The sequence below is a fragment of the Belonocnema kinseyi genome, chromosome 2 (assembly GCF_010883055.1).
Source record: "Belonocnema kinseyi isolate 2016_QV_RU_SX_M_011 chromosome 2, B_treatae_v1, whole genome shotgun sequence".
In the NCBI taxonomy this organism is placed as follows: Eukaryota; Metazoa; Arthropoda; class Insecta; order Hymenoptera; family Cynipidae; genus Belonocnema; species Belonocnema kinseyi.
The window spans coordinates 141,556,689-141,574,873 of NC_046658.1; the positions used below are offsets into that span (position 1 = coordinate 141,556,689).

The 18,185-nt window shown below is 26.0% G+C and overlaps 2 protein-coding genes across 10 annotated transcripts in view; one reads left to right on the forward strand and one right to left on the reverse strand.

Annotated features, from left to right (window-relative positions):
• The window catches only part of LOC117168304 (piezo-type mechanosensitive ion channel component), a 230,011-nt gene that overhangs the window by 154,403 nt on the left and 57,423 nt on the right, over window positions 1-18,185 (reverse strand). For all 9 annotated transcript variants that reach the window (XM_033353858.1, XM_033353856.1, XM_033353854.1 and 6 more), the window contains exons 3-4: window positions 2,141-2,356; window positions 79-302 (exon numbers count right to left, since the gene is read on the reverse strand). In XM_033353858.1, coding sequence (XP_033209749.1) covers window positions 79-302; window positions 2,141-2,356 — 440 coding nt within the window. The remainder of the gene's footprint in view (window positions 1-78; window positions 303-2,140; window positions 2,357-18,185) is intronic.
• LOC117168305 lies at window positions 5,961-17,522 on the forward strand. Its single transcript, XM_033353862.1, has 5 exons — window positions 5,961-6,123; window positions 9,834-9,964; window positions 14,586-14,795; window positions 17,036-17,137; window positions 17,226-17,522. Exons 1-5 carry the CDS (start codon window positions 6,081-6,083, stop codon window positions 17,280-17,282), a joined length of 543 nt encoding a protein of 180 aa, XP_033209753.1. The 5' UTR covers window positions 5,961-6,080; the 3' UTR covers window positions 17,283-17,522.

Sequence of the window (18,185 nt, forward strand, 5' to 3'; positions counted from 1 at the left end):
CCCCCCCCTCATGAACTGTTACGTAATTTAAGTACGATCCGATAGAGAAGCTGATTAGGGATAAAACAGAGGACTAACTTTTGCAGATCTGTCTTCAGTCTTCTTTGTAGATTGCTGTATCGATGGACTTTCATCGTCACCTGTTTCCGGCTCCTTAGTAAGTTTCCGGCAAATAAAAAACACGAGCAGCGTCGTTGGTAAAACTACTATTTCTGGTGCCAACCAAAAAACTATTTCGAATACCGATGCATCATCTAGCCTAACTAAGCCCACATGCCTGAAGATCTTTTCTAGAAGTTCGCCTAAAAGTATTTAAATTTATTCTTTCATTTCTTTAGAAAAATTGTTCAATTATAATCTAGTAGCCACTAATACTTCTGTATGAACTAATAGGTTCTCGAGATTACTCTGTTTTAAATGGTCAGAGAAAAGGGCCCTGATTACGACTACCTTGAGTAGTTTTTAAAAATCTGAGTCAATTTTTATTCAAAAGAATTTTTTGAAGCAAATTAATTATGTATTCAGAAAAAATGTATAAAATCACTTTGAGTATGGCTGAGAAAAAAAAACTTTTTTGCATCTTGCAATTTATTCGTACGACGAACCGTTTGCAATGTACATCGTTATGAACAAAGTATTTTTTAACCAAATTTAAAATGTCATAAAAGTTGTTCATTTGGATATGAAATGTTCCCTTTGCTCTAAATTGCGTATTCAAATTATGCACGAAAAGAATTAAGTAAAACCGTCACACTAGTTGTGAGAAAGTCACTGCACTTCGTGTTGGTTTGGCGTCCGCTCCAGACTCGCGGCCCTGGTTACCCCGAACTTACGCAGATCAGCCGCTTCGAAATCTGGATGCTATATTTTTCTAAGCTGCGCAATCGCGGAACTATGCCGCAAGCGCCGTGAGTACAGAACGGCTCGACTATACTGCTGATCAAAGGGTTCGGCTTGCTTCAGCAGTGTTCCCAATGTTGGGAACTTTTTTAACTGCGCTTGTGTCGCGCTGACCAGGCGCCGGCAACCCGATTGGTCACTATTTGCGCGCTGAGTTTAAATTATATAAATATTCAGATTTAATATTTAATATTTATGATTGGAAAACGCAGAAAAAGTAATTTCTTCATCCTAAATTAGAATTTTGGACTAATCAAGCAGTTTTAGTTTTCAGTAAAAAAATATTAGTATTTATATATTTAGCGAATATTGTGTCACTTTCTTGTAATCCAGGTCTTCTTCAAGTTATTACAAAATGTATAATATAACATTTATCAGTGCAGTAATTAATTGTTCTTAATCCATTTTTGATAATTTTAGTAATTTTATTTTAAGTGACGTTGTCGGAAATGAACAAAATTTTAATTTTAAGACTCGACAGAGACGAGATTAATCATTGGGAATGATTTATTTCTCTGAACTCATAATTCATAACCTCTTTTTCATTATAATTGAATTATTTATTATAAATATTAAATCTGAATATTTATATAATTAAAACTCAGAGCGCAAAAAGTGACCAATCGGGTTGTCGGCGCCTGATCGGCGCGACGCTAGCGCAGTTTAAAAAGTTCCCAAGATTGGGGACACTGTTCGGGGTAATGGTTCCCCTGAATCAGTGAAGTTGTTCTGTGTGAGCGGCTCTATCAAACTTCTTTCCGTGTACACTGTCTATGAATGCCACAATTATTAAGTTATTAGCGAATGCCTCTTCTTATATCCTTAATTTTACCATAAACAATATAATTATCTTGGATAGCATTTTCGATACCTGCGCCTTATTGTTTATAACTATGGATATTAACAAAAATTCTTAATTAAGAAAATCGATTAAAATTTTTTTTAATAATCTAAGGCACAAAATAAAACTTTTCACTCTCGCGATATTTTCCTATGGGAGCGTATATTCATCAAAAATACATTTTTTACATTTTTATTTAGAAAAATTGTTTAAACAAAAATTAAACCAAATTTCTAAAATCTGCCCAAGATATTCTTAATCAGGGGCCTTTTTTGGACATTTTGAAAAAGAGTAATCGCGGGCACCTGTTAATGCATATAGAAGTGTTAGATGCTACCGGATTATTAAAGGTTTACATATTTAAATATGAATGAATAGGTAGAAAAACATTTGACTTACAATTTTGAAGAAAGTGTCCATATGGAGGTAGTGCTAATAAAACTATGTGAAACGTAATCTGCGTCAAGGCGACCAGGAATGATAGGCACAAGCAGGCTTTGAGAAATCGTCCGGTGTGGCCTTTCATAGATTTGTGGGTGGGAATTGATATCATCGGGGAGCAGAACATTAGTGTCAAATACACCAGAGACAATCCTACTGGTCTCCATATTGCACCTGTTATAAAAAGAAAATCGTTTTTTCATTTATAATTTACAATTAAATTGATGAAATTAGTGGCAAAGAGTCTAATTTTTAATAATCTTGAATAATAATTTTTGGAAAATCATTCTAGATTTGAACTTTTAGATAAGGAGGGCTCTTAATATTTTTTATACGTTCAACAATTAAAGAAAAAATGATTATCATTTTTGATTACGCATGAAGCATGCTCTACAACAGTGCATTTCACGCCACTTCTCATCATGCATTTCTCATAGTCAGATGAATATAGTTTCCGCAAAGCTTTATTTTGAACATTCGCTGACTTTTCCTTGACCAGTATTTCATATTTCCTCACATAACTACACTCAAACTCCAAACATACGAGCTTTAAAGATGTGAACGTTCCACAGATACGAGCGCCTGACTCCAAAGAAGCGAGCGGAATTTTTTCCCTGTACCCCCGCCCTATTTGAGAGACTGGCGCGCGCATGACTTGAATTCGACTTGCGCGTGCGCGCAGTAGGCCTGTGCGCGTAGTAAGCCTGTGTGCGTTCTCGCATATTATCCCCGAAATCTAAACGTCGCAGGGGTGGGAGCTCCTTTCACGCTTGCATGTTTGGAGTTCCCGATTCTGGAGCATCTCGTGTCTTCGAAGTTCGAGTTTACTTTCTTGGTGAAAAGAAAATATCCGGCGTCCTAATGGCAACAGGAAACTGTTTACAGGGTGGTCTTTTTAATCAAAGAGAGAAACTCCCGGTCATTTCCCGGCTTTTTTTTCGGGGTCGGTTTGTTTTAATACTCTTCAAAAATTAATTTTTCAAAACGAAAAATCGCTTTCAATTTTCCTACGAAACGTTTTTTATTCTTCTGAAACCTTTCAAAATTCTTAAAAGGCTTCTATATTTTTGGTTCAAAATTTTCCAAAATCTATATTTGGTTTTAAATTAGGCAGTTGACTATTCGCACCGAAATTTTGGTAAGAATAGCCGGATTTTGTCTGTACACTTAGAGACTTCCTTTAAATTATTTCAACTTATTTCAAACTGTATATTAATTTTGAATTTTTACTTAAAATTACAATTTCTAATTTTGAATTAACAGTCATATATTTCTAAATATTAAGCAATTGTTCTTTTTCTTAATTAGAAAACTTCGAATTTAATGGTTTAAACATTGAATATTTGACACTGAAATACTATTTGAAATATAATAAGAGCCTTGAATTATGAATATAATATTTTAAAGTTATGCTAAAATTGAAAATAATTTATAAAGTTTCAATTGGGCATTAACATTTGTTTAACTAATAAGACTATCCAATTTAAACAGTTCATTTTTAACGTTAAAAAATCTGGAAATCCAAAAATTCTGAACTGATTTCTAATCGTCTCGTAAAATTAATTATTATTTACTTTTTAAATCATAAAGTACAGTTCAATTTAAAGAATAATTAATGTCTATTCACAGTTTATCAACTAAAATGTTTTTTTATCCAAAATGTTCGATTTTAAACGCTTCTAGTTGTTAATCTATTAAACCTTTAAAACTGCATTTTTAAATTCTTTAAATTAAAATGTACGCTTAAGAATTAAAAATCTAAAATGAAAAATTTGTAAAGTGAAAATTTTTTTAATTACGCATTCTAAACCGAAAGATATCATAATTGAAGAAGCTATCATTTTAACTAATTATTTAAAAAAAAACGGTTGGAATCAGAGTTGGACAGATTTTTTAAATAAAAATTTATAAAATTCCCGGTCAAAAAATAAATTCATCACCACTTTCAAAATTTCCTGACTTTTCCCTAAGAATTTTCGAAAAATTGAGAGTTTTCCCATTTTTCTTGTCGATGTGAAAAGGAGTTCAAATTATTAAAAGAAAAATCAAAAATTAACCGCTTATAATATAATTCAATTAATAATTAGTTGCTTCCATACATTGTTTAAACATTTTATTATAGTTCTTAAACATTTTTTCTTAGAATAAAGATAAAAAGTTGCATTTTTTCCTATTTTTTTTTATTTTTCTTTCAATGATGAAATTTAAGAAAAATAATTGTTTAAACCAATTACTATTGTTTACATGTATCTTCTGTAGTAATGCTAGATAGTTTAGTTTTTTGTTGTAATTTTTTACTTTCTGTTCCCCTTGTAATTGGAGTGAAATAATAGTTAATTGAATTTAACAAAAATAATTTTTTGAAAAATAATTTTTTGAAAAATGTATTACTAAGGTTTATAATATTCTCTTTGCGGGACGACGAAAAGTTGTGGATTTTTCTATTTTTAACTTGGAATAACTTAATAATTAATTTTATTTAGCTCAGAATTCTGAACTTTTTTCGACACCTATTAAAATTTTTGGGCTCTTGAAATCAACAAAAAAAAATCTCCCAAAACAACCCTCAACTTCCTAAATTACTCCCTTCAAAAAATCTGATTTTTTTTTACAAATTCAATAACGACATATTTCTGAGATTTTTTGGGCTGTTGATTTGTTGATTGGGGATTGATTTGGGAAGTTTAGGGTTGTTTTTGGGAAACTTTTTGCGGATTTCAAGAGCCCAAAAAGGCCAAAATTCTGGTGGAATTGACTTTTAATTATTTCGTGATTTTATTTATTATTTTACTAGATAAAAAGTTAAAAATTTCAGGAAAAAAACCGCAATTATCTAGAATTATTAGAGAAACAGGTACTTATAAACAGTAATTATTTGTTTAAATCATAATTTTTGTAAAATTGAATTGATTAATAACTCACTCAGAGTGAAAAGTAGACAAATATTTCGAAATTTCAGAAAACAAAAAAGATTGATTTATTTCTTCATTCTTAATTTAAAATTTTATTTCTAAAATCAATTGTTACTATTCTAACTTTCAATGATATCCTAAATTACTTGCTGGAAAATATTATTCTTAATATCTAAAAATTTTATTCAAGGAGCTTATTATTTTTCATTACATTTATGGGCTATTCTGTCTTCGAATTAAATATCTCGAATAATGCAGTGTACGTACAATCAATCTCAAATGTTGCCTATTTTTAAATAATTTATAAACTCAACAAAAAAAGATCTATTATTAATTTCTGTAAATTTTAATAGAGGCTTATAATCACACTTCAGAAAATAATAATTCAGGTTAATATTGTTTATTTAACGGTAGTTGTTTAAAGGTTTAGTTTTTCATTTCTCCTTAGGAAAAAGTTACAATTTTTATTTAGTCCTAATGATCAAGGTCTCATTTTTTTCTTCGAAGGATTATCTAAATTTCTATTTGGGTTAATTTTATTTTTTTAAACAATTAAGAAATCATATATATTTATTATTGTTATAAACAATCATAGTTTAAATTTTAAATAGAAATTGTAGAATCAAGATTTACAGAAATTAATAATAGATCCTTTTTTTGTCGATTTTATAAATCATTTTAAAGATATGCAACTGTTGAGATTGATTGTACGTAGTATACATCCTTAAATTATAAGGATTTCTGAAAATTAGATAGTGGTATTGGTGACCTTTCTTGTATGTCCGTTAGAAGAAAACAGAAAGGAAACCACAAAATTCAAAAATGTAAACAAATCGGGACGAGAGGCCAGGTTTATTTTCACATTCAGTTCGATTGTGATGGTCGTGAGCAAAAGTCACCACAGGTTTGATACAAAACCGAATAAAATAATTTATGTAGTTCGGTTGACGAAAAAGTGATATTTGTGAGCAAAAATTATATTCAAAATGTTCAGCAAGGCAAAAATTCGCAGATTTAATGACGTTCAGAGTAAGTTAATTTTTTCCATAAAAAAATAAAAAATAATATAAATAATAATAATATAATAAAACAATTTTTTTTTAAATATTTATTTTTTCAAATTTTTTGAACACTTAAATTCGAGCTGGAATTAAATTTCAAATATTGAGAACAAGAAAATAAGTATTATCAGTTTGTTTTTAAATTTGTATAAATATAATTTGTATAAGATTCTTGAAAAAATTAAACAAGGTTTTTTATTACCAGATGTGTCGAAAAAATTCTAGAAGTCTTAATGATTTTTTTTTATTTTATATAATTTTACAAAATAATAGGAAAAATTCGAATCTTTTAAAAAGATGTTTAAGAATTTTAGAAGTTTGGAAGAAGTTAAGAAATATTTTATACATTTTAGGAAATATTACCAAGTTTTTAAATATTCCTAATCTATTGAAAACGTCTTCAATTAATGAAAATATTTTTAAATGCTTCAAATTTATCTTAAAATTTTGGGAAAGCACTCAAAATTTAATTCTAAAAAGACTGGCGCATAATCTTTTAAATATTCCTAGAAATTTTAATTAATTAATTAGAAATGTCAATTTTTGCTTTTTTTCATTTTCTTATTGTAATTTTTCCGGGGAACCGATTCTTTTTTACTTTCGTGAAACCTTACAAATTCCTAAAAAGTCTTTACAAACCTTAATTATTTTTGAATAGTTTTAAAATTTCTGAATATCTCTTAAGCCTACTCAATTTTTTTTTCATTCCATATTCTTCTCCCAAACATTTTGAAATCTTCGAAACTTAAACTTATTTCTGAAATATAAAACCTAAAACATTTAAATATTTCCCCGAAGTTTTCAAAAAATTCAATCTCCCCAAATTTTTAATAATTATCAAAAGGCTTCTGACTTTTTCTTGAATTCTTCAAAATAATTTAAGGATGAATTAAAATTATTATTTATTTTGAAGTTTCTCGTAGAAGAACAAGGCTTACTTAGAAGGTCTGGCAAGACTAACAAAAAATTTTCTTAATATTCATGTGAATATTTTAAATGATTTTTTTATTTTGAAAAATGAACTTTTGAAAGAAAATTAAAAAAGGTTTCTAAACCTATTAGAATATTTCCTAAAATATTGAAAAAGAGGGTAGAAGATTTTCAAACCAAATTTATCAATTCTGTAAGATTAAACTTTACAAAAAATGTGCTTGAGCGGGCGCGCGCGCGCGTGTGTGTGTGCGTTCGTGTGTGTGTGGAAAATATGTGGAAAATCGAACAAATTCAAGAAATATTTCGAATTGAAAAGATACAAAAAGAATTTAAAACTTTTGAAGATTTTTAGAAATAATATGGATTCCTAAAAATTTTCTAAATAAACTTTAGGAGCTATAAAAGATTTTCGAAAGATTTCAAGAACATCAAAAAATTGTCTTAAAATTTCCGAAAAAATTTAAAAGATTATAGGACATAAGGAAACATTTCCGAAATTTATCAAATATTTCTCGATTTCTTTCAAACTTCTAAAACTTCTCAACATATCTTTTAAAGGACTCAAGTTTTTCCTATAATTTTGTAAAATCCTATAAAATGTACAAACAATTTTGTTTAATATTCTTAATAATCTCATAAACAATTATATTCATATACCATTGAAAACAAACTGATAATACTCATTTTCTTGTTATCAATTCAGAGAATTTAATTTCAACTCGAATTAAAGGGTTCCAGAACTTTAAACAAATAGTGTTATGGCATTTTTATGTTACTTCATCATTAATATTATTTTCTATTCTTTAATGCATTAGAAAAATGTTTTGGATTGGTGAATAAAAATTAGTATTCACATTAGGTAACTTCAATATTTGTGTGAATAAACAAATATTTTAAAACGCCTTAAGTGTTTCATCAAAATATTGTTCTATTTATTTCTAGCAACCTAAAAATAATAATTCTACCAAATAAATGCACTTTTAAGATAAAAAGACGAATTATTCACAAAACAGTTGGATTTTCAATCAAAAAGTTGAATTTTCCACCAAAATAGTTGAATTCTCAACCAAAAATATTACTTTTTAGTCAAAATAATCAATTTCAACCCAATAGTTTACTTTTCTACCAAATTATCTTATTTTTAAGAAAAAAGACGAATTATCTACAAAACAGTTTAATTTGCCAAAAAGTTTAATTTTCTATCAAATTTTTAAGACAAAAAGACTTCCGAACAAAAAATTTATTATTAGGTAGACTTTTCAACAATAACAAACTTTCAACAAAAAATAGTTCGATTTTCTTATTGGATTATAGTAATTCAGTTTGCATCTCAGCAAAAAAAAAAAAGAAAAAAAAGAAGTTTCTTGAAAACAGGACGAAAAAGACAAATTCGTTTAAACAGGAACAAATTTAAAAATAATAATTAAAAATAATCATTTTTGGTACCCTAGAAAATAGACTTATGGGGGTGATGAATCGAAAAAAAATTTGTTATTTCACGGTGAGAAATCTGACATAAAAGTGATTTTTAATTTTATTTTTCTTGCTTCCGGCTAAGAAATAAATCAAAAGTACATGGGACTGGATTTGTGAGACAAAACAATTTCTTTAAAATAGCCCTAATTAGAAAACTTTTTGTCTAATATTTCAGGTGAAATTAATTTGTTAATTAATAAAAGTGGCTTTCGGAGAAGCATACGCTTTTTTTAAGATTTCATAGTTATTTTAATGAAAAATATTTAAATCCGATTTGTTTTTTAGATCCTAAAACTGGAGGGTTAAAATTATTCAGGAACCATTTTTTTGAAATTCGAATTACAAAAATATCTTTGGGGAGGGGGCAGAATTTTGTAAATAAAAGCTTCCCAACAAAAATCAGTCAAAAATTCACTTCGTAAATCAAACTCGAGAAAGTTGTTCTTTAAGGAAAACTGCTTTTGGGATAAATAATTTTTTTGTATTTTTTAATAATTAATTGTTATAAACAATAAATTTTTCATGCTTAAAATTTTCCGAAAAATCAGTAAAAAATCCGGTATAAGCGCTGAGGAAGGAGGTTAGCAATAATTTTTTTACCAATATTCTAGGTGCGCAAGATTAGTTGTAAACAAATATTTCTTTAAAAACGTTGATTAACAATTTGGCAGAACTGTATTAAATTATGATTGTTTTTTTAATTTGGGCATAATGTGTAGAGCATCCGACTTTAAAATGAAACTTTTTTCTCCCTTAATTATATATACCTAATTGTTTTTAAACAATTTATTTAAATAAATACTCAAGTTTATCTGTAGCTCACATGTTTGAGTATATTGTTTCAGCAATGTATTGTTTAGACAATAAAAAAACTTCGAGGCATTTTTCAGGAAAAATCAAAAATTAAATTGTTAAATTTAACAAAATCGGCCCCTCACCCACTACGCTAATTTTGGAATTCGAATACCAGAAAAATATTCAGCAATATTTTGAACCTTTCAATTTAAGGACTTATAAAAAAAGGGATTAAAACATTTTCTATAAAGTAAATTCAATCAAACCGTCGCTTGTCCTAAAAAACGAGAATTTAATTAACAAATTAATTTCTCGTAAACTAAGTGTTCTAAGTGTTCTAGCAAGAGGTGTCTTAAAGGACTTTTTATGACCTATAAATCCAGTCCTAGACACTTTTACGTATCTCTTAACTCGAATCAATAATTCCGGGCTACGTGCTAAAAAAATCAATTCAAACGATGCCTTTTTTTTAAGGCGATACACCAGCGCCAGGTGCCTATAATCCAGTGATACAGCAGAAAATCAGAGGCTATGCAACACAAAAAGCTAAAAGATTTCCTGATGAAAAAATAGTTTCTAAGCCCGGCCCCTCCAATGTAAAACCAGTAAGAGAAGAATAATTTTTTTACACTTAACTCCCGATATAAGAACGGTTTCATGTATGGCTTCAAGTGACATTCATTCTAAATCGAGAGAATCGAAACGTAAACAGGCAGGGTCGCTTGAACCATTTCTGTTGTATACGGGCGCATGACGCAACCTGATGCAATTAACACGCTCAAAGAGCGGCCTTAATTCTGCTTGAATGAGGACTTAAATCCTATGAATATCGTAAAGCTGACGTTCTTATCGCGGGAGTTTAGTGTATTTCAAAAATATTATTTAAAAATTCAATTTTTTCTGACAAAAGATCTTCATTCCGCTGGGAATTGAACCACAGGTATACCGATTTGATTTGTTTGTTTTATTTGTTCTGTGCATCCATTGAAATATATACGACTGATATACGATTATAGAGGGGAAAGGAAAGTTAACTCGGTTTTAGATGACAATTCACCGATAAATTGTGTTTAGTGGTGTTTAGAAACAAGAAAAAATATCCAGAATAAAACAACAATACTTTTTAGCAGAAAATAGGATTTAAAAAAAAAAAAACATGATTTTTTAACTAAAAAACTTAAATTTTCAACCATGGAATATTTATATTTTCAGTCAAGAAAATAAATTTTTAATGAAAAAAATTAATTTTCTACTAAAAGGATGAATCTTCAAACAAAAAGTATAATGTTCCATCAAGAAAGTCGAATTTTCAACTAAAAATAAGGTAAATTTGATATTTTAAACCAAAAGTGAAATAGTACATTTCTTTAGTAAAAAAATTAATTTTCAACCGAAGATGACGATTTTTCAACGAAAAAGTTCGATTTCAAACTTAAAACTTTAGATTAAAAATATGTTTCTACTACATCTTTAAGAAAAAAGATAAATTTGAACTAAAATTTTGAATTTTGTCTACAAAAAAATAAATTCCTAAGAAATTGGTTCAAATTCTAACCAACAAGATAAACTTTTACCAAAAAACCAGAAATCTCTATTAAAATATATGAATTTTTAATAAGAAAGATTAATTTTCTACAAAAAAAAATTTTTTAAAGAAAATGATAAATCTTTACCTGATAAACTGAATTTTTAACCAAATAGTTGAATTTCTAACGAAGACGATTTTTTTCTATCTAAAAGATAAATTTTCAACAAAATAAATAAATTTTAAGGCAGAGAACCAAATTTTTAACGAAAATGATTAATCTTTCACCGAAAAACATGAATGTTCAAAAACGAGCATTCATTGTCTACAAAAATAGTTGAATTTTCAACCAAAGAAATAAATTTTTAATCAAGAATATTAATGTTAAAAAAAAACGAATTTTTCACGAAAGACGTACATGAATTTTCAACAAAATAGTTTAATTTTCAAATGATAAATTTCAAATCAAACATAAAATAGTTAAACATTCAGTTGAAGAAATGTTTTCAAACAATAAAAGCCGAATTTTGAACAAAATAAATCAATTTTCAACGAAAGAAATACATTTTTAATAAAAATGATGTACCTTTCACTTAAGAAAAGATCACTTTTCAACCAAATGTCGATAATTAAATAACCATTGAAAAAATGTCTTTTCAATTAAACAAAAAACGAGTTTTCAACAAAATATTGTAACCAAGAAGATTAATTTTCTACCAAAAAATACTCAAATTCACAAAATACAAGAATGATAAATAAGATATATTTCGGGGTCCAATCGTGTACAAAACTACGAATTTTTGCGGACCTTCCTTGAAAATTTCCAATGAAAAAAATTATTCTTTTAATCAAAAAACAAAAATTTATAAAAATAATTACATTTTCCTCAGAAGATTAATTTTCTTCGCAGAAAGACGTATTTTAATCAAAATACCTGAATTTTCAACTAAGAAAACTAACTTTTAAACACCAAATGGAATAGTTTTTTTCTCAATATTTCTATTTTCGTATATTTCATAAAGTTTTGATATGTTTATATATTATGTTATCTTCTTGCTCAGTTTATTCTTCGAAATTATAAATTTCTTGCAAAATTTCGTTTAAAAATCGCGCGCTTTTCATCACTTCTGGTTCCGGTTTAATCGTAGCCAATCAAAACAGTGGGAAGTTGTGGCAGAACTCTACTAAGAGAAACGAATTTAAGAGAATTTAAGAATTTTCGATTTTTAACAATATTTTTATTGTTCAGGTTATATCAACGGTTGAATATGAATTATTTTCCAGCTCAGACATATTCAGGAATTAAAGTGTTTCATATACAAATTTAAAATTTTCAAATTCATTCATTTATTTGAGACAAAAAAAAGTGTTTTCTACTTTAAAAGATAACTCTTTAACAAAATACTGAAATTTTTAATAAAATAATTAAATTTTTAATATAATAGTTGAATATTCAACCTAAAAAGATAAATTGCCAACGAAAAACTGTTATAGTTGATATTTTAATAAAAAAAGAATGAAGTTTACACAAAAAAAGAAAAGGATTTTGAAACCAGAAAGACGAATTTCCAAAAAATAAAGATTTTTCACTCAAAACCTAAATAAAAGATTATCTAAATTATTGAACCTTCAAACCAGAAGACAAATTTTCTTTACAAAAATGCTATTTCCATACTAAAAAATAATTTTTTTTACAAAAAACGCGAATTTTTAAATAAAAAATGTCAATCTTAAAAAATCGAAAAGTTCTATGTTCTGTTAAAAAATGAATTCTAAACAAACAAAAAGAATTATTTCCCTCTAAAAAATTAAACTTTCAACCGGGCATAAGCGTTGAAAAAAATTTCACAATGTAGTTTAACTTTGACCGCATTAGTTGAATTTGCAATTTAAAAAGATTAATTTATGACAAGATAATTAAACTTTTAATCAACGAGATAACTTTTCAACTTAAAATATAAATCATTAACAAAAAAAGTGATTTTTTAAAAAAGCGACTCAACTAAATGTTTCAAACAAATTAGTCGCATTATCAAGTAAAGAAGAACGATTTTTAACCAAAAATTTGCATTTTCATACAAAAAAATGAAATTTCTTCTATAACAGATGAAGTTTTAAATTAAAAAAATAAATTTTCAAAAAAACAGTTCAATTATCTGCCAAACAGTTGCATTTTTATCCATAAAAGAAAATTTTGTACTAAAACAGATGAGTTTGTATTTTGATGGAAATTTCTTCTCTATCTTGAGTGAAAAATCCTTTTTAGTTGAAAACTCCTATTTTTTGATTAAATTCGACTGTTTCTTTTTTTATATTTTTTTGTCTTTTCTTTAAAATTAAGATTTTTTTTTGGTTGAAAATTCAACTAATTGGTTGAAAATTGAACTACTTTGTAAAAGATTAATTTTTTTGCATACATTTTTATCAGTTTTAATAAAAACTCGACACTTAAAAACTTAACCGTTTTTGTTAATGCTAGTTGACAAATTCATCACTTCGGTTAAAAATGTAACCCTTTTTTCGCAATTCTTTTTTATCTTGGTTGATAAATAATTTTTTTAACCGAAAATTTAACTTCAATTTCTGGTTGAAGATTTTTTTTTAATTAAAAACTTAAATGTCTGGTTGAAAATTCATCCATTTTGGTAAAAAAATTAATCCTTTTTGGTTTAATTAATCTTATGAATTTTCGTAACAAAAAAATAAGTTTCTACGAAAAAACTTGACATCTCAATCGAAAAAGACGAATTTTTCCACGAAAAAGGATGAATTTTTAACAAAATGGTTCAATTCTCTACAAACTAGTTGCATTTTTATTTTAAAAATATCAATTTTGTACTAAAACAGATGAATTTGTGTTAAAAAACAAATTTTGTCTTATAAGTCGAACTTTAATCCAAAAAATATTTCAATTCATTTTTCAACACCAAAATATAAATTTTAAAAAAAAGTTAATTTTCTGCGAAATAGTTAAGCTTTTTAAAAGAAAATAACTATTTCATGTAAGTGTCCAATAAGTCCATTTAAGTTTATAATATGTTGAAAATCACAGTGAATAGTAAAACAAATGTTTTTTTTAGAAAAATAGTTTTTGCAAAAAATGTGTTTTTTCACTGTATAAAATGTAAATTATGTATAAAATCCTTTGCTTTGGATAAATACTTATTTTTAGTATCCAATAAATACTTTAAATTCCAAAAAGAAAATCGTTAAAACTCTTTTATACTCAAATTCAAATGCATCTTTATAATTGTACCTATTCTTCCTAGTTCGGATTTTCGTCGCCAGGTGGCATATCGAAGTCTAACCATTCCCAATTAAATAAAATAAATTCTGATATTCTCATAAATTCTCAGAGAATTTAATACAGATTTCTTTTAATAATATTTTAATACAGAAAAAACAAAGAATAAAATTTGTTGCAGGACATTTTCTAGAGCGATAAAATTTTGTTTAGCTAACTTCGCGTCTTTCAAAAAACATTTGTTTGTCATGGAAAAACAAAAGAAAGTTTAACCGATATTTGTGTAAAGCTTATCCTGTGAAGTTAATTTTTGTTGCAGAGAATCTTTCGTCGGAAATCGATGTAAAGTTTATCTTCTGTTTTTTCGGTGAAACAATTTTATTTTTCACTCAATTTATAAAGATATTCTTAGCACTTTTCTGTCTTTATTAGTAATAAAATGTCGCTATTTTTACAGAAGCAAATGTTAAGACAAGATCCTAGACCGACAATAAAGTCGACTGTAAATAAGAGACAAAAAATTCAGCACGCAACTGTAACTCGAATGCCTGGGAGAGTAGCAAATCATATTTATCGTGTAGAGAGTGAAATTGAAAATCTAAAATCTAAAATCTTGTCAGCTATGCCGAGCATGAAGAATAAAGTAGACGATTTGCAGGAAGTTTGGGTAATGTATTACATTTACTTTTTAAATATGTTAGGCTATTTTATTTAAATTATTTAATTTTATTAAATTTAGTTTAAATTATTTAAATTATTAATTTAAAATGCTGGAAATTTGAAGACAATACTTTTTTTATTTTATTACCAATTTGTTTTTCGAGATGAAAAATACATTTTTGATTTACAAAGTATTCAAATATGTATCTATATTTATTATAATGAATTTTATTTTTCTTTCTGGTAAAAGTCAGAGGATTTCTATAAGAGGAACTTTAAATAACTCTCTAGGATAATAAATTTGGAAATTTTATTTTGAAATTGTTCCATTCAGTTTATGAAAGATTCTATTATTTTTAATTCTTTTTAAACTAGAAATTCACCCATTTTAATACAAATTTTATTTTCTATTTGTTAAAAAAATGGTACAGTCTATTTAAAAATTTATCTTCTTTGGTTGAAGATTCAACTAGTTTGTTGAAAATTCATTTTTTTAGTTAAAAATTCGTGTTTTATTCGTTGAAAAAAATTGTCGTTACCCGAAAATTTAATTATTCCAATTGAATATTCATCGTTTTAGTTAAAAATTAATCTCTTTCGTTGAAAGTTTAACTAATTAGTTGAAAATTGATCTTTTTAAATTGAAAATTGATCTTTTTAAATTGAAAATTCAACTACGTGAGTAAAAAATAAACTACATTGTTAAGAAAAATTATTTTTTCAAACGGCGTCTTTTTAGTTGAAAATTAATATTTTCGGGTTAAAAATGCATTCGACGTCAAAAATTCCTTTTTTGTAAGAAATTTGACTTTGTTGAAAATCTCTTTTTTTCTCTCTCGAAATACAATTCTTTTACTGAAAATTTAACTTTTCGATTTTTTTTAAATTGATGTTTTTCAGTTAAAAATTCCACTATTTTCTCAAAAATTCATGTATATTGTTGAAAATTAATATTTTTTAATAGACAATTAATCTACTCGGTAGAAAATTCGCCTTTTTGTTTAAAAATCTAACTGGTTTCTTAAAATTTTAATTATTTTACCAAAAATTCTTTTGCATTTTCTATTGACGAAATATCAACAGATTTTTGTGAAAGTTTGATATTTTTTGTTTGAAAACTAAACTATTTCGTTAAAAGTGCATCTTTTAGGTAGAATATTCAAGAATTTGTTTAAAAATTCCACTTTTTGGTTGAAGTTACATCTTTGTTGAATGAATATTCGACAATTTAGTTGAAAATTGATCTTTTCAGGTTGAAAATTCAACTATTCATAAAAAAAAATATTTAAAATTATCCGTTTTAGTACCAATTTCATATTTTTGAAATAAAAACGCTACGTTTTGGTGGTAAATTTGTCTTCTTTTGTTTAAGATTCAACCACGTTGTTGAAAATTCGTTTCTTTTTCGAAAAAAAAATAATTTTTTAAAACTATTATGTATAGTTTTTTAACTATTCCAATTAAAGAATCATCATTTGAATTTTAAAATTAAAAAAATTTATTGAAAATTTGTCCGATTGGTTGGTAGGTTTATCATTGCAGTTAAAAATTAATTTTTTTTGTTGGAAATTTGATCATTTTGTTGAAAATTCACTTTTTTTTTAAATGAAACTTTTGTACTAAAAATTAAATTTTTTCATTTTTGGTTGAAAATTGATCTTTTTCAGTTGGAAATTCAACTATTTGTCTAATAATCCATTTATTTTATTAACAATTTATCTTTTTCATAAGAAAATTAATCTTGTGGGTACAAAATTCACCTTTTTTGTTCAAAATTCAACTTTTAAAAAAAAGTTTAATCGTTTTCCTGAAAATTCGTTTGCATCTTCTGTGGGTAGAAAATTCAAGTATTTAGTTAAAAAATTCAATTTATTTAAAATTTGTCTACATAGACATAAAATTCATTCCTTGGAATTAAAATGTTTTTTGACAATTCAACTGTCAGCGAAAAAAAATTATTTGGTTAAAAGTTAAAATTAATGTTAGAAGTTTTTAATTGAAATTAAATTTTTGTTGATTGACAATTCGACTATTTGTTTAAAAATTCAACTACTTTATTGAAAAGTCATATTTTGTCAAAAACTCAAATATTTTGTTGGAAATTCATTGTTTTGAATTGAAAATTAATGTGTTATGGTATAAATTCATCTTTCCTTGTTAAAATAAATTAATATGAAATTTTTAATTTTAATAATAATTTTTGTAACTATGAATTCGTACATTTTTTTTCATTTTTTTTTTTTACAGCAAGATAAGAAGCAATCATTGGTTATTGATGACAAAGAGTCAGGACAACTTGTTGATGATAATTTAAATAATATTCTAAAGGAGATGTCACATTTGCTAAACGTAAGTAAATAATAAATATTTCGTTTTTATTATTTTTCGAATTTCGTTTCCTTTTCTTCAAGAATTCTTATTAAAATTTATTTTTTAGGACTCACAAAAGGGCCGTTTCCAAGAGATAGCATTCATACAAGCTATGAATGCTTAAAAAGATTACAAGTAAACGTTATAAATATTAATTAATTATTATTTAAAATTTAATGACGTACAGACATGCTTATAAAGTAAAGTTTTAATAATATTGGTACAAAAATTTTTTCAAGCAATATTTTTAACTTGTTATTGTTATTGAAAATCACTAATCTGTCAATCATCACTGTTAATAGAACTATGTATTATTGAAAGTAATTGTTTGTAAATAAAAAATAATACATTTTTGAGGAATAAAGAAATTTTTTTACTAGAAAATTGTAAAAAAACCCACAATTATACGAAAATTTGTTATCCTTTTTGAAGTCTAATTAATTTTACTAAAAACACCGATTTTCCATGAAAAACGCCAACATAATAACAAATTGTTTTAAAAAATGTTAATCTACTTCGAAATATAATTTTTATCAAATTCAATGTAGAACGAATTTCATTTTTCCTAAAATTTGAAAACATCTTTCAAAATTTTCACGGGGTAACTGCGAAATTTTGAAAAATAGAACTCCTGATACTAAACAAAAATAAATAAAAAAAAATGGAACAAAAAAACGTGGCGTTTTAGAAAATTCACAAATAATCAAATTTTCAACAATTTATGATATTAAGGAATTTAGAATGTGGGAATTTTAAAGTGTTCTTAATTTTATTAAAGAAAAAAATGGTCTTAAAATGTTCCGGATTCTTTTTTGTTCATTTGTGAAATCACTTAAAGTGTCAAAATTTAAAAAAAATTTGTACATTATTTAAAAACTTTTTATTATATTTAATATGCTTTAAAAATTTTCAAACATCTTTTAAACTGATTAAAGTTGTTTATACATATTGTTTATATATATTTACAATATATTTATATTTAATAAAAATTTAATATTATATTAAATATATTTACAATATTTACATA

Coding starts and splice junctions, on each gene's coding strand:
- LOC117168305 (XM_033353862.1), top strand. CDS start 6,081: ATGTTCAGCAAGGCAAAAATTCGCAGATTTAATGACGTTCAGA. Junction 9,965..14,585: donor GCCCCTCCAATGTAAAACCA/GTAAGAGAAGAA, acceptor CTATTTTTACAG/AAGCAAATGTTAAGACAAGA. Junction 17,138..17,225: donor AGATGTCACATTTGCTAAAC/GTAAGTAAATAA, acceptor TTTATTTTTTAG/GACTCACAAAAGGGCCGTTT.